This window comes from Micromonas commoda, chromosome 6 (assembly GCF_000090985.2).
Source record: "Micromonas commoda chromosome 6, complete sequence".
Lineage (NCBI taxonomy): Eukaryota > Viridiplantae > Chlorophyta > Mamiellophyceae > Mamiellales > Mamiellaceae > Micromonas > Micromonas commoda.
Genome location: NC_013043.1, coordinates 300,469 through 313,876, shown reverse-complemented (window position 1 = coordinate 313,876; position 13,408 = coordinate 300,469). Strand labels below are relative to the sequence as shown.

Below are 13,408 nucleotides of genomic sequence, written 5' to 3'. Positions count from 1 at the left end.
GTGTTTAGGAACAATTTAACAACTGAAGGGTTTCTAGCAGCTGGCCCGTAGCACGCGACACACATTTGTTCTAACCCTTACGGCGGTATGGAGGCCCGTCTGAGCGAGATCGCCCTGGTGGCGGATCAGAAGGCGAGGACCGCCCAATACCGTGATGTCCTCACCGAGTGCCTCGCCGGGGGAGGGAACGTAGAAGGTTTGAAGGCGATGGTGACGCACATGATGTCGGACGACGTTCCGCTGGTGATCTCGAGACAGATCCTCCAGGCCCTGTGTCAGGAGGTGGTGACAACCCTGCCGTCGGAGAAGCAGAAAGAGACTGCGTCGTTCGCCCTGGAGAAGATGAACCCACGGGTGATGTCCTTCGACGAGCAAGTCAGCATGCTGCGTGAGGGTCTCGCGAAGCTGTACGAGAAGGACGCCGAATGGAGCCGCGCGGCCGAGGTGCTCGCTGGAATCGACCTAGAGAGCGGCACCAGGGTGCTCAGCGACGAGTACAAGTTGCAGAAGTGCGTGCAAATCGCCATGCTCTACCTCGAAGACGACGACGCAGTTAACGCGGAGACTTACATAAAGAAGGCATCGTTCCTTTTGTCGGCTTGCAAGGTGCGGGGACGAGATCCCGAGCGCCCCTCCTGCCAATTTTTCAAAGGGGCTGAGTCGACCGATGATTATCACAACCTTAACCACACTGAAGTGCACGGGCCGTTACGTCGTGCGCGAATAGTCGGGCAGCGTTACCCGCGTCGATGAATTGTCGACACGAACCGGCTGCGTTGCGACCGAGGGCCCGCGCCTGGATTACACATGCCTGGATGAGGTCGACTTCTCAGAACCCGTCGGTATCGATTTTTTACAGAGCAACCCCCGCCTGCTCCCTAACGCCCGTATCACGTACTCCTTCCCAGCAGGACGATACCTTGGAGTATCAGTTTAAGACGTGTTATGCACGTATCCTCGATGCCAAGGGCAAGTTCACCGAGGCGGCGCTGCGATACTACGATCTGTCGCAGACAAAGATTGGGCTCGTGATGGGCGCGGGCAAGCAGGTGGGAGAGGCTGACCTTGCAGCGGCCCTCACCAGTGCCATCACGTGCGCCATCTTGGCCGCCGCGGGGCCTCAACGTAGTCGCGTGCTGACCACGCTGTATAAGGACGAGCGGTGCGCGCGTCTTCCCGTGTTTTCCCTCTTGGAGAAGGTGTACCTCGAGCGCATCCTCCAGACTGACGAGGTTCAGGTGTTCAGCGCAAACCTCAAGCCCCACCAGTTGGGCGGCGAGGGGGAGGATGGGATGAGCATCCTCAGCCGGGCGGTGATCGAGCACAATCTGCTGAGCGCTAGCAAGCTGTACAACAACATCGCGGTCACGGAGCTGGGCCAGCTCCTTGGGGTGGACCCACAGCTGGCAGAGGAGACGGCGGCGAAGATGATTGGCGAGGAGCGCATGGAGGGCAAGATCGACCAGGTGGACGGGCTCATCTACTTCCAGGATCCCAAGAATACCTCTTTGGCGATAATGCAATTCGACGATCAGATCTTGGACGTGTGCAATCAGGTCAACGCGCTGATTGACATGATGGAAAGGAAAGGAATCTTGCCCGAGGATGCCTGATTTCCAATCTGCAAACCATAGAAGAACCCTAGAGTAGACGAACAATTAGAGTCAATGGAACTTTTGCGCACAAAGAATGCCTACAACTACACGCCCACGAGACGGCTCGACCACTCCTCAGACGATTTGCCAGTCGATGGGAACTCCGCCGTTCTTCTCGATAAAATTGTTTGCCTGCGAGAAGTGCTTGCAGCCGTAGAAACCCCTGTGTGCGGAGAGACCCGAAGGATGCGGGCTCTTGAGTATGAGATGTCCGGCGTCCTTGGCGATCAGACGCTCCTTCTCCTGCGCGTTCTTTCCCCAGAGCAGAAACACCAGTCCCTTGCGCTGCTTGGCCAGTGTTCGGATGGCGGCGTCGGTGAAGCTCTCCCAGCCCTTCTTTGAGTGAGAGTTGGCTTGATGCGCGCGCACGGTTAGGCTGGCGTTGAGCATAAGCACCCCCTGAGTCGACCACTTGTCAAGATCGCCGTGCGTCGGTTTCTTGCACCCCAGGTCCGTGCCGAGCTCCTTATAGATGTTGATCAGGCTCGACGGAACCTTCCACCCCTTGGGCACTGAGAAGCTCAGGCCCATGGCCTGACCGTCGTCGTGGTACGGATCCTGACCGAGGATGACAACTTTGACGCGCTCCATCGGGCACGTGTTGAACGCGCGGAAGATGTTACCCGGCGCGGGGAACACCTTCGCCCCTGATCCGTACTCCTTGGCGAGGAACTTCTTCAGGCTGGACCAGTACTCCTTGCCAAACTCGCCATCCAGCGCCCCTCGCCACGTCTCCTCCACAAGTAGGTCGTCCAGGTTGGGGGGCTCACCCTTCGCCGCAGCTTCCGCCGCCACCTCCATCGCCTTGCGCTGAAGCACCTTGCTCATGGCCACCTGCTTGTTCTGCTCTGCGCGCTGGCGCTGCGCATCGGGGATGGAGCTTGACGAGCCGGGTGCCTCCTTTGTTTTCGCCTCCACCTCCTTCGCGGGAGCCTCGTTCGCCGCCGCGGGGGCTTCCGCCTCCGGCTTAGCTTTTTTCGCGACGGGCGCGAAGAACGACTGGATCGTGCGCTTCTCGTTCGCCATGGTCGACCTCTTCCGCTCCTTCCTTGTGGCAGCTCCTCGGCTCAACGCAGAGCAAAGTTCGCAAGCGCAGTCCACCGAGAGCTGCTAATCCGAGAATTCAAAATTTTTTACCGTTTTGAATCGCCCAATCCTCGACGACTCCCCCGACGAGACTCACAGACGCAGTCGCGCAGCGGTATACCTCGAACGCACGCGCCGACGTGTTCCCTGCATCCGAGACGTCGAACGCGCGCATCTCAGCGGAGCGCGAGGACGGCTTCTTCGGACAACCCGGCAAAGGTTCCGGTTGGTTCATCCGAGAGAAAAGAAAGGTGTTCGAATTGACCCACGAGAACCAGGATGGCGCTCGACGCCACCGCGCTGTCGGATCGCCAGTTCCGGCGTAAGGTGTTCGAGGAGCTTCAAAATGCGGGTACCATCGACGGGCTGAAAGGAACCCTTCGTTCGCGCCTCGTCGGCGTGCTCCAGCGACGCGACCCAAGCGTGTTCCTGGGCAGCGGCCCGGGGCCCGGTCAGCAATCGCTGTGGCAGCGCGCGGCGAACAGCCTGTACGTGGAGTACCTCCAGCACCAGAACTACGGCTACGCCCTGTCCGTGTTCCAACCCGAGTGCGGCTTGACGAATCAGCAGGTGATGACCAGGGACGAGCTCGCGCGCGTGCTCTGCCTCGGGCCCACTTCGTCGGTGGTGCAGTACATGCCCAAACCGAATGAGCAAGGTCGGGAGCAGCCTCTTCTCCTGGGCATCCTGCAAGCGCTCGCGGACGCCGGGGGCGCCGGGGCGCGTCGTGAGATCACCACACAGACGGGCGACTACGGCGGTAACACCTCCCTCGCCCTCAGGCTCGCCCAGATTGACGAGATGCACGAGCGCGCCGTCGAATCCGAACGCGTCGCGCCGCTCAGGGACGCCGAGGAGCGCATGGCGTCCTTCCAGCGGGAGTGCGAGGAACGCATGAGGCACGAGATGGAGGAGCAGGTGAGACGCGTAAGGGACCACGAGGTGGGCCAGGCGAGGCTGGAGGAGGCTGCCAAGCACCGCAGGCAGCTCGCGGAGGCGCGCGAGGAGCTCGAGCGCGTCCACGCCGAGCGGCTTCGGAAGCTCCGCGCGAGAGAGGAGAGCCAGCTCGAGCGCGTGAGAGCCGCCGAGTCCGCCCTGGAGCGGGCGGCGTACGATCACCGCCAGAGACTCGCGGCGGAACACGAGAAGCTGAGGGAGGCGAAGGAGGAGGCCCACCGCGAGGAGACTGAGCGCGCCATGAACCGCGCCAGGGAGGAGGAGGACCTGAAGAGGCGCGAATCCGAGATTAAGTCCAAGGAGAGCTCCTGGTCCATGAGGTACGCGGAGCTGTCGGCGGAGGCGGAGGAACGCGCCTTGGCGCGCCGCAGAGAGACCGAGACCGAGGCTGAACGCCGCCTGGAGATGATAAAGACGGAGATGATGGCCCTCGAGGATGAGCGTGCCAAGCTCGAGCTTGACCGTGCGCAACACGCCGTGGAGATTGCCACCATCGCACAGGCACGCAGGGACGCCATGGAGCTGAAGAAGAAGCACGGCCAGCAGTCCACCGCGACCGAGATTCTCGCGCAGCAGCTCGATGACCTGAACGAGCAGCTCGACCTCGCGCGCAGGGCTCTCGCGAAGCGCGGAATTGCCCTCCCGGTTCCCAAGGGTCTTGGCGGTGGCATCAAGATGGGCCTCACCTATGGGGACTCCCTCTCCCTCACCGAGGAGGACAGCGTCGCGTACGCTCAGGTCGTGGCTGCCATGGAGGTGGCCAAGTCAGAGGCTGACGTGGCGCGCAAGGAGCTCGCGGAGATTCGAAGCGACTTCAACAAGCTCAAGAAGGAGCACGCCCTGATGCGCCATGAGAAGCACGCCGCTGTGCGCCAAGCGGAGGACCTCAAGGTTAAGTACGAGTTTGCCAACAAGAGGACGGAGGAAGCGGTCAGGACCGCGCAGGAAGCATGGGTCACCATCAACGAGCAAAAGGGGGCTTGGAAGTCCCTGCTTGACGAGGAAAAGGATAGGCGCGTGGCTGCGGAGGCTGCGTGCGCCGCGTACAGAACCGCGATGATGGCGCCGGGCGCAAGCGCTGCGGATCTCGGGTTGGACTCGATGCACGCCCTCCTCCCGCCCAATCTGCAGAATCTTCCGGAGCCGGGCGACGAGACATCCGCCTCGACGATCACCAAGCTTCGACTTCAGAAGTTTGAGATGCAGCAGGAGAAGCAGCGCCAGACCATCGCCGAGTATGAGCGACAGATGATGTTTGAGAAGCAACGACAGCAGTACAAGGAGACCATGGACAAAGCCGAGGTTGAGGCTAAGAAGATGGAAGAGGAGGCAGCGCTCGAAGCCAAGTACGCCAGAGCGAAGCTCGAGGCGCAAGAGAAGCACCGGGCGGAGCAGGCTGCACAGGCATCGACTGAGATCGAGACAGAGTACAGCGATGACGACTTCGAGATAGACGAGGAGAAATTTATCCCCTCTGATCCAATCGCACGAGGGCTCCGATGGGGCATCGGGAGACTTACAGAGGAGGAGAAAGCGAAACTTAAGCCTCTTACAGAGGAGGAGAGGGCGAAACTTAAGAGAATTATAGAGGAGGAGAAGGCGGAACTGGAGGACGAACTGCCGTCTTCGTTGCAGATTGAGAGCAAGGCGGAAGAGGAGCCCAAGGCAGAGGAAGAGCCCAAGGCGGACGCGGAGGTGGAACCAGCTATGGCACCCAAATCTCCCGCAGCGACTCCCAAGTCGCCTCCAAAGTCACCGGCAAAGTCGCCCGCTGCCAGCCCTCGCCAGAGTCGCGGCAGCTCTCAGGGAAAGAAAAGCTCTCCAGGCGTTTCGGGCTCGGCCGAAATCGAAGAACTCATCGAGGAAGAGGAGGAATTCGTGCCTGATGAGCTCGATGAGGTGCCTGACGAGCTTGACGTCTCCATCCCATACGACTCGGGCTCCAAGGACAACTCCAGGTCTGGTGATTCCGTGTTCTAGCTGGCAAATACAACATATCGTACACGACTACCTGAAGGTACAAAGGTACCTTCATATCATTCAGAGTCGTAGTCCGACGACTCGTCAGATCCAACCTCGTCGTCGGAGTCCACGCCCCGATTGGCCCTCATGCCTGCGCTACCGTCGCCGCCCCACAAGGCGGCGTACAGTTCTTTTTCGCTGGATGCCCCGTATCCAGCCTCGAAGGCCCTCCCGAGCCATCCCCTCTCCCCGGTGAAGCCCACCTCGCCTGCTCCACCCTCCACGTGTCCCGCGCCCATGCCCTCCGCGCCATCACCAAGGAACCTGTCGAAAGAGCGTCCGGATATGGAACACATCTCCGACATCCCGTCCATGTCCACAACCCTCTCGCGGCACGAGTCGTCGCACACGTGCGCTCGGCCGGTTCGCTCGCACACGAAAATGTCCGCTCCGAACCTGCGATAGGAGCACCCGTTCGCGATGGAACACGTGTGTGCAGACGCAGGGTCCGACCCGTCGCTCAGGCCTCGCTGCGCGCGCCACCGCATCACGTTCTCCGCGTCCGTCAGCGTGAGGAGCGCATCGTCGGTGAGCGTCGCCGGCGGTTGCGCTCTCTTCGCAGATTGCATTTGCGCGTACAGGTGTCTCAAGTCGGGAGGTGCCGAGGATGTGGTCAGCCTCAGCTCACGGGCATCCTCCTGAAAATAAAGCGCGCGCCAGCTCCGCACCCCGGGACGCTTCGGGTGTCCGAACCTGGAGCAGAAGCACCGCCGCCATAGTGAATCCTCCGAGGCGGCGAGCCTCAGCGCCCTGCACGTTGTGGCGCAGCTCGTGAGGTCCTCGGGGGAGAGCCATCGCAGGATCTGCAGGCTCAGCTCCAGAGGAAGGGTCGTCAGTCCTTCCCTCCCGTCGTGCTGCTCCGCCCTGCCGGCGTCGCGGACCACCCTCTTAGTGGACGGTTCCTCCTCGTCGAGCCCCTTCTCGTCGCGCTCCCTCTTCACGCCAATCGCATCTCGTCTCGCCTCAGCCTCGAACAGCTGCGCCTCGAGCTCGTCGGCGAAATTGTCGTCGTCGGACGAGTCTTCGTTCTCGAAGTGCACGGGAGCCGCCACCTCGACGGCCACCGCCGCGGCCATCCCGGTCCCGACTCGCGCGCCGCGGGGCGCTTTGTCGCGATAACATCCCCAACACGGCGCTTGGAGCTGACGTGACGAGCTCGTCATCAGGCTGGTATCGAACGGCGGCAGCCGATTTGTATGGTTCCCAGTCTGAGAAAGTCCAAGCGCGTTCGACGGTCTGTGACTCAAGAAGGCCATACGTAGGGTTTTCTCGACAAAGGCGGCGGAAAAAAAAGGAGTTTTGAAGGGGTGCGCCCGAGCTGGCCTGCCCTTTTCCTACCGCGCAGGCGTCGCATCGAGCGTCAGCCGAGCGTAAACGTAGTGCGCCACACCTGTATTGCGAGCGTGTGACGAAAGATGAGCGCGTCTACCTGTGTGCTCGTGGAGATGGGCGAGGAGGACCCGATCATCTCTGTCGCCCAGCTGATGGCGGGCCTGATCGGCGATGCTGACGGCAAGGTAGTGAAGGAGTGCGAGTCCCTGCTCGAGGCTGGAAAGTTCACCGAGGTCGTTGCCAAGATCATGGCGCACGGCGGTAAGCTGTTCGCCGATGCCCCAGAGAAGGATCTCGAGGCTGCGGTCCTCATCATCGGTGGCCTCGCCCAGAGGCTCTCGCCCGCAGACGCCGCCAAGTGCGTCGACCAGCTCGTTGCCGCGGCGCTCGCCGGCACGGATCGCGGCTCCCTTCGCGCCGCAATCCTGTTCCAGCTGTACAATATGACTACCGACATCAAGGCCCGCTTCCCCATCCTGAAGAAGATCCTCGGGTACGTGAGGGAGGCCAAGCTCGCCGAGCTCGTCGCGCCAATCTCGCACCACGTCGAGGACAACTACAAGTCCTGGAACCTTGACGCCGCCGAGACCCGCGCGGTGCTCAGCGATGTCTTCACCATGCTCGCCGAGACCTCCGGCAACTCTGATCCCAACTCCACCGAGGCTAAGCGCATCCTCGACCTTCAGCTCCTGTTCCTCGCTACCTTCTCGGCGGGCGAAAAGCTCGACGCGAAGGGTGAGGAGGTTGCCAAGGCGGTGGTGACCTCGTTCGTGAAGGCGACCGACATGACGTTCAGGTGCGATCTACTGGGGTCCCCTGCGGTGCAGGCGCTGGAGGGTACCAAGTCCTCCGGAGCCCTGAAGCTGCTCACGACGATGCTCACCGGGAATGGCGTTGCTGAGTTCGCCGCGTTTGCCAAGTCCAACGGGGCTGTGTTCAAGGATCTCGGCCTGGACGAGGCGGAGTGCCTGGGCAAGATGAAGCTCCTGGCGCTATGCGCGCTCGCGGAAAAGAGCGCAGAGGGTGAGTTCACATACGCGCAGGTCGCCGAGGCTCTTCAGTGTGGCGAGGGTGAGGTTGAGAGTTGGATCGTCAGGGCGATCGGCGCGAGGCTCGTGGAGGCCAAGATGGACCAGGTGCGCGGCGTGGCGGTGGTGACCAGGGTCAACCACCGGGTGTTTGGCGACGATCAGTGGAAGGAACTCAAGTCCAAGCTCGCGAGCTGGAGGGAGAACCTTGACGCGGTGGCCAACATGACTGCCCCACAGATCGAGGCTTGAGGATAATAGACCAATTTTATCACAGCATAGTTGCAACAAAGAGACGATTCATCGTTCAGTTCCGTCGTTATCTCGTAAAAAATTGTCTATCTACTAGGCTGGGCGTTACCCCGACCAAACAATGGCGACACCGTTCTTATCGGCCGTCACTAGCCCACTCTGAGACCACGCGCATGTGGCCACAGCGACGTCGTGCCCGCGCAGCGTGACCTTGAGTCCGCCGTCGATGAGGTTCCACACGAACACGCCACCGTCGGCTCCACCCGCGACCACGTGTCGTCCATCAGGCGCAACGCATGGATTCGCCCACTGCGTACCACTACGGTAACCGCTCGCCTTGAGGGTACGCACCACCTCGGCCCGACCGCTCCTCAAGTCAACAAGCTTGAGCGTGTTGTCACGGCTGCTAGTGATGAATTGGCCGCGGTTTGTCGGCATCATCGTCACCGCTGTCACATGCTGCGAATGTCCGCGAACCTCCACGGGATCACACGCGCCCCCGGGCTTTTGCCTGAGATCCCAAATCCTCGCGGCGCCGTCGTAGTGACCACTGATAACCACTGCTGCGCTTTCGCCATATGTTACTGAGTTGCAATTGCTCGCACACATGATGCTCGCCTTACAGAAACCTCGCTCCAGATCCCAGACCTTTATAGTGCGGTCGTGAGAGCATGACACCGCCCTCGCGTAGTTCCATGGGCAGAACTTGGCAGAAACAACCTTTTCAGCGTGGCCAGTGAGGGTGTGACGCGTCCTGCCCGTGGTTGCGTCCCATAGACGCAACGCTCGATCTGTCCCAGCTCCAAGGACCATCAGCACATCAGATCCCGCTCCACCGCTGTCGCCGCCGGAAAAGTCCACATCGAGTAGCGCCCCGGTTGCAGCCGTCAGTCGTTCAGGACCCGTCGGGTTCCCAGACCCGGCGTCAAACAATGCCACGGTCCTATCATCCCCGGCTGTGGCCAACACGTCGCCTCCTGGGGTGAATGCCACGCGATGCGTTCCTCCGACGTTGGCCCTTATGGCGAGACGCTTGCGTGCGGGGAAATACACACTTCCAAACGCGTTCGCACCACCCACCGCCGCGGCGAGCGATGACATGCTCTCGGCAGACGCGGCAGATAGGTCTGAAGCAATCGCCCTCATCTCCGCCGACTTCTTCTGTCGCTGCAGGTCGTCGTACAGGTCGTTTATCTCGTTCATCTTCTCCGCCTCCGCCATTTTCATCTGCATCAGTCTCTCAACCAGTGACGCGTTCTCAGTCTCCATCGCCTCGGCCTTCGCGACGGCCTCGTTCCGTGCCAACAGCCTCGCCTCCGCCTCCGACGTTGCCGTCTCCGCCGCGGCTCGAAACTCCTCGAGGGCGGCTTCCAGCTCTGAACCGCGCTCGCGCGCCTCGTCACGCTCACGCTCAGCGATCGCGAGTGCGTTCTGGGCGGTCACCAACTCGTCTTCCGCCTTTGCCTGTTGCTCCTTCGCCGCGATGACCTGCTGGGAGCTCTCCGCGTGCTGCTTGTAGCTCGCCGCGAGCTCGGTCTGAAGCTCGGAGATGCGTGCCGACTGGTCCTTCACCGCGGTCCCCTTCGCCGCCGCCTCGTTCGCCGTCTTGAGGTCAGCCTCCGCCTTTTCCTTACCCTCGCTCAGCTCCGCGCACCGGCGGTTGAGCGTGGCCACACGCTCTTGCAGAACCCGAGCCTGACGTTGCGCCCCGGCGTGAGCCTCAAACACGGCTCTGAATGCGTCCACCTCGACCCTGTTGCGAGCCTGGAGCTTCGCCAGCAGGGTCGCCGCTGAGTCACCCTGCGATGGAGTCGCCATGGCTGTCGACGACCTCACCAACGAAGAAAGGGTTCCTCCCCGTGAGAAGTACGGGAGCGCCCCGAGGTGTGCCGTTGTCAAACTTTCTCTCGCTCGTCCTGTCTTGCTGTTGTTGGGTCTGGTTGGAGTGAGCTGGTGAGTTCTCAGATCTTCCTGCGCCCGAGTGCAGCTGCACCCAGTCGACTGGATGCCGACAGTTCAGCAGGTCGAGGAGGCCCTCCGATCCGCATTAGAGGCGGAAGACGTTTCGGTTGTTGACATTTCCGGAGAGTAAGGCAGCACCTCGTCCGCGTTTCCGCCATCTCCTGGAGTTGCACTTCACGTCATCCCTAACCTTCCCCTTCCAACTTCTCCTGACCCTTACCATGGCTGCGGATCGTCTTTCGAGGTGTCAGTGGTGAGCAAACAGTTCGAGGGGAAGGCCTTACTGGCTCGTCACCGCCTCGTGAATGGAGCCTTGGCGGGAATGATGGGGGACATCCACGCTCTGTCCATCAAGGGAGCAAAAACACCCGCCCAGGCTGCCGGGCAGTGACGCGCAACGGCACGTAGAGTTGAGACGAGAATGCGTGACGATTAGGGAACGGCGAATCCTTTCCATTATAATGTTGCTAAAGTTTGCGGCATCATAAGTGATACGTGTGCACCTCGCAGTTCTTTAGGCTCCTGTGCCCGCCGGTGAGCTGTTTGAAAAACGTCGAGTGCCCAAACACGACAAACACCTTCTCATCACGGCTGGTCAGCCAGCTGCGGAACCTCTCGACGCGATCCTTGAATTTTTGAGTCGGTTCGTGGGACAAGAACTGCTGACGCTCCGCGTCGTTCGGCCTGTGGTGCTGGTTATACCACCAGACGTCACCGGGAAGCCGGGACAAACCCCCGGCGAGGAGGGGAAACTCGTTCATGAGAACACCCTTGCACCGACCAATATCACCCGACGTGCTCAGCTTCTCAGAGAGATGGTGGCTGACGAACACCTTATCGCCCCACGCCATCATCTCAGCCTGATCGAGATCGCTATCACACGGTGAAGCCCCGTTGGCATCCGGCGCGAGCTCACCAAGATCCGACCCCACAGTTCGCAGTGGCTCACGAACTGGTGCCGGAGTCCTCTCCTCCCCATAGCCGTTGGCCACTGCCGCGGGATACTTTCCGCCACTCACAGCGCCCGCATCCCTCGAGCCCGGCTCGTCGATTTCGTCGATCCTGTTCGGCGCGGGTGTCGTGCCCAACATCGGATCGCCGTCCAGGTACCCGTTCTCGTCACTTGCGCGCGACGTCCCCACGCCACTCGGCAACCCTCCGTTGGACAGCCTGCTCCTGCGCCGGCCGGAAGGTGGCAGACCACTCCCAGTCTTTTGATGGGAAGCTAGGCCGATCGCCGCCTCTCTCATCGATGCAGCCTTTCTCCTCTGCGCCGCTTTCACCTGCAAGCTAGCTTTGTATCCGTACACACACGTCTCCATGGCTCGAGTGAGGGGAGACGTCACCCACACTGCATCCTTCGGCAGCTTGGCCAGAAAAGATCCGAGCGCCGTCGCCTGGCTCCTGCCGAGCTTGGTCAGGGGAGCATCGAATATGTTGGGCTCGTTCCAAGAACCTGGTCCGCTGATCGCCTCGTTGTACGTGCTTTGACCGTGCCTCACCAGGTGCACCGTCTTCCGACCTTTGGCGAATATAGGAAATAGCCGTTGCGTCTTGGGCACCTCAGCGGCAACCTCCTCCACCGTACCAGGAAGGCCGCTGTGTCCATCTGACATGGTGCTCTCGGTCCTGCCGAGCTGGTTTCTGAGATCATGCCCGGGTGACATGATGTACTGAGACCCGCCGAGCTCACCGGGGCTCAGAGTGATGTCATCGCCACCGAGGCTCTGCACCCGGCGGCGGCGCGGCGTATCGTGAGCTGCAGACGGCACCTGCGCAGCGTCGAAGACACCTTCGTCATCCTTCTCACCGTTCTTCGGAGAGGTTGATCGCAGCAATGCATCGCCGCGTGATAAGCTGCGAGATGGTTGACGCGGGAGCGAGAGGGGGCGGTGGTGAGCAGGATGCGCGTAGCGTGCGTGTGACGGCGAGATAATTTTTTTTCAAAAGTCGGGTTGAAACTTTGTTAGCGGCGTTTCCAAGGGGGAGGACAGCAGCAGCCGTGGGTTCGGCTCGGCTCATAGGCTCACCTATCGCGCTCCTCGGAATCGATGTGAAAGGTATCGAAGGATCTGTTGCGCATGATATTGAATCCGCCTGAAATAAGTGACGGGGGCGGTCGTGCGGTCAGTCCGAGCCGGATCCCTCTCGATCGGAAGGCTTGAAAGTGTGCACCCAGATTTCGCTTGAACGTTCGTCAAGAGGACGGGGGGGCGCGACGCGCACGAGACTTTCTTCGGAAAGCATATCGCGATCCTTCGCGGAGGTAATTGTGAGTGTTTGGACTCACCTGGGGTCACTCCCGGCGTGTGGCGCGGCGGGGAGTTGTGCGCGTCGTCGTCGCACTGCGCCCTCGCACCGCCCCTTGACTCGTGCGAGGGGTACCCAACGGGAGGTCGTGGTGTTTCCTCCATCGAGCTCGTCTCCTCGCGCGGGCGCTTACACCCGAGAGACGATCGGTGCGAGCCCATGGTACCCGGTGGAGTTGACGCGGGGCCGATCTCCTCCGGTTTTCCGGGCGAATTCCACCTCAGGTAGGGCGGGCGCGCGTCCCCTCGGCGTCCCCTCGGCGTCGTTAAAAATGGAGCGGGGAAAGGTCTCTCAAAATTGTGACCAGCTGTGTTTCTCTCGGTTTGAACCCTCTTGGGCGAGGAAACGGACCACAGCGAGGGAGGTGGATTTTCTCGTTCAGGTCACGAAGGCCGGAGACCCTCGAAGCGTCGGCAGTGCTCGGGCGCCCGCTGTGTGCAGTCGGCCCGGTGAACTCCGGCGTTAGAGTCGTAAGCCTCGTCGATTTACTCGTCATGACGACTCGCGCGGCCCTTCGAGCCGCGTTCGGCGCGGTCATACCCGGGGCGTCGACTCATCAAGTGTGGGGCCCCGGCGTTCGGGGGATCCCGGCCAGCTTCGCCCCGAAGTCCCTCGAATGCAGATGGAAAGGCGACGACGCGTCTCCTGGTGGGGGTCACGACTCCATGCGCGGGTTGCCTGAGATGCGTACTCCAATCGTGGAGGAGGAGTCCATTCCAGCCACCGAGGATGAGCTCGCCAAGCGAAGGGCGGCGGCGCTGCGTGCCTGGCTGGAGAGGGAGATGGGCACCGAGCGAGCCGCGC

General features: G+C 61.4%; 7 protein-coding genes across 7 annotated transcripts; 3 read left to right on the top strand and 4 right to left on the bottom strand.

Annotated features, from left to right (window-relative positions):
• Nucleotides 1–87: 87 nt before the first annotated feature.
• On the top strand, nucleotides 88–1,613 carry MICPUN_83030 (predicted protein; the record flags this gene model as incomplete). The annotated part of the gene is made up of 2 exons (XM_002503106.1): nucleotides 88–606; nucleotides 909–1,613. The coding sequence occupies 2 exons, from the start codon at nucleotides 88–90 to the stop codon at nucleotides 1,611–1,613; spliced, it is 1,224 nt and encodes a 407-aa protein (XP_002503152.1).
• A 117-nt stretch (nucleotides 1,614–1,730) lies between these two features.
• MICPUN_83167 (predicted protein) lies at nucleotides 1,731–2,456 on the bottom strand (the record flags this gene model as incomplete). Its single annotated transcript, XM_002502750.1, has 1 exon — nucleotides 1,731–2,456. One exon carries the CDS (start codon nucleotides 2,454–2,456, stop codon nucleotides 1,731–1,733), a length of 726 nt encoding a protein of 241 aa, XP_002502796.1.
• A 564-nt stretch (nucleotides 2,457–3,020) lies between these two features.
• OFD1 (basal body protein [OFD1], oral-facial-digital syndrome 1 protein-like protein) lies at nucleotides 3,021–6,080 on the top strand (the record flags this gene model as incomplete). The annotated part of the gene is made up of 1 exon (XM_002503105.1): nucleotides 3,021–6,080. One exon carries the CDS (start codon nucleotides 3,021–3,023, stop codon nucleotides 5,676–5,678), a length of 2,658 nt encoding a protein of 885 aa, XP_002503151.1. The 3' UTR covers nucleotides 5,679–6,080.
• On the bottom strand, nucleotides 5,735–6,796 carry MICPUN_82977 (predicted protein; the record flags this gene model as incomplete). The annotated part of the gene is made up of 1 exon (XM_002502749.1): nucleotides 5,735–6,796. The coding sequence occupies one exon, from the start codon at nucleotides 6,794–6,796 to the stop codon at nucleotides 5,735–5,737; it is 1,062 nt and encodes a 353-aa protein (XP_002502795.1).
• Nucleotides 6,797–7,135: 339 nt separating this feature from the next.
• On the top strand, nucleotides 7,136–8,390 carry MICPUN_59166 (predicted protein; the record flags this gene model as incomplete). Its single annotated transcript, XM_002503104.1, has 1 exon — nucleotides 7,136–8,390. The coding sequence occupies one exon, from the start codon at nucleotides 7,136–7,138 to the stop codon at nucleotides 8,330–8,332; it is 1,197 nt and encodes a 398-aa protein (XP_002503150.1). The 3' UTR covers nucleotides 8,333–8,390.
• Nucleotides 8,391–8,437: 47 nt separating this feature from the next.
• Nucleotides 8,438–11,910, bottom strand: MICPUN_100899 (predicted protein; the record flags this gene model as incomplete). The annotated part of the gene is made up of 2 exons (XM_002502748.1): nucleotides 8,438–10,132; nucleotides 10,798–11,910. The coding sequence occupies 2 exons, from the start codon at nucleotides 11,908–11,910 to the stop codon at nucleotides 8,438–8,440; spliced, it is 2,808 nt and encodes a 935-aa protein (XP_002502794.1).
• A 323-nt stretch (nucleotides 11,911–12,233) lies between these two features.
• Nucleotides 12,234–12,844, bottom strand: MICPUN_54346 (predicted protein). The gene has a single exon (XM_002502747.1). The coding sequence runs from the start codon at nucleotides 12,763–12,765 to the stop codon at nucleotides 12,325–12,327; it is 441 nt and encodes a 146-aa protein (XP_002502793.1). The 5' UTR covers nucleotides 12,766–12,844; the 3' UTR covers nucleotides 12,234–12,324.
• Nucleotides 12,845–13,408: the final 564 nt, after the last annotated feature.

Coding starts and splice junctions, on each gene's coding strand:
- MICPUN_54346 (XM_002502747.1), bottom strand. CDS start 12,765: ATGGGCTCGCACCGATCGTCTCTCGGGTGTAAGCGCCCGCGCGAGGAG.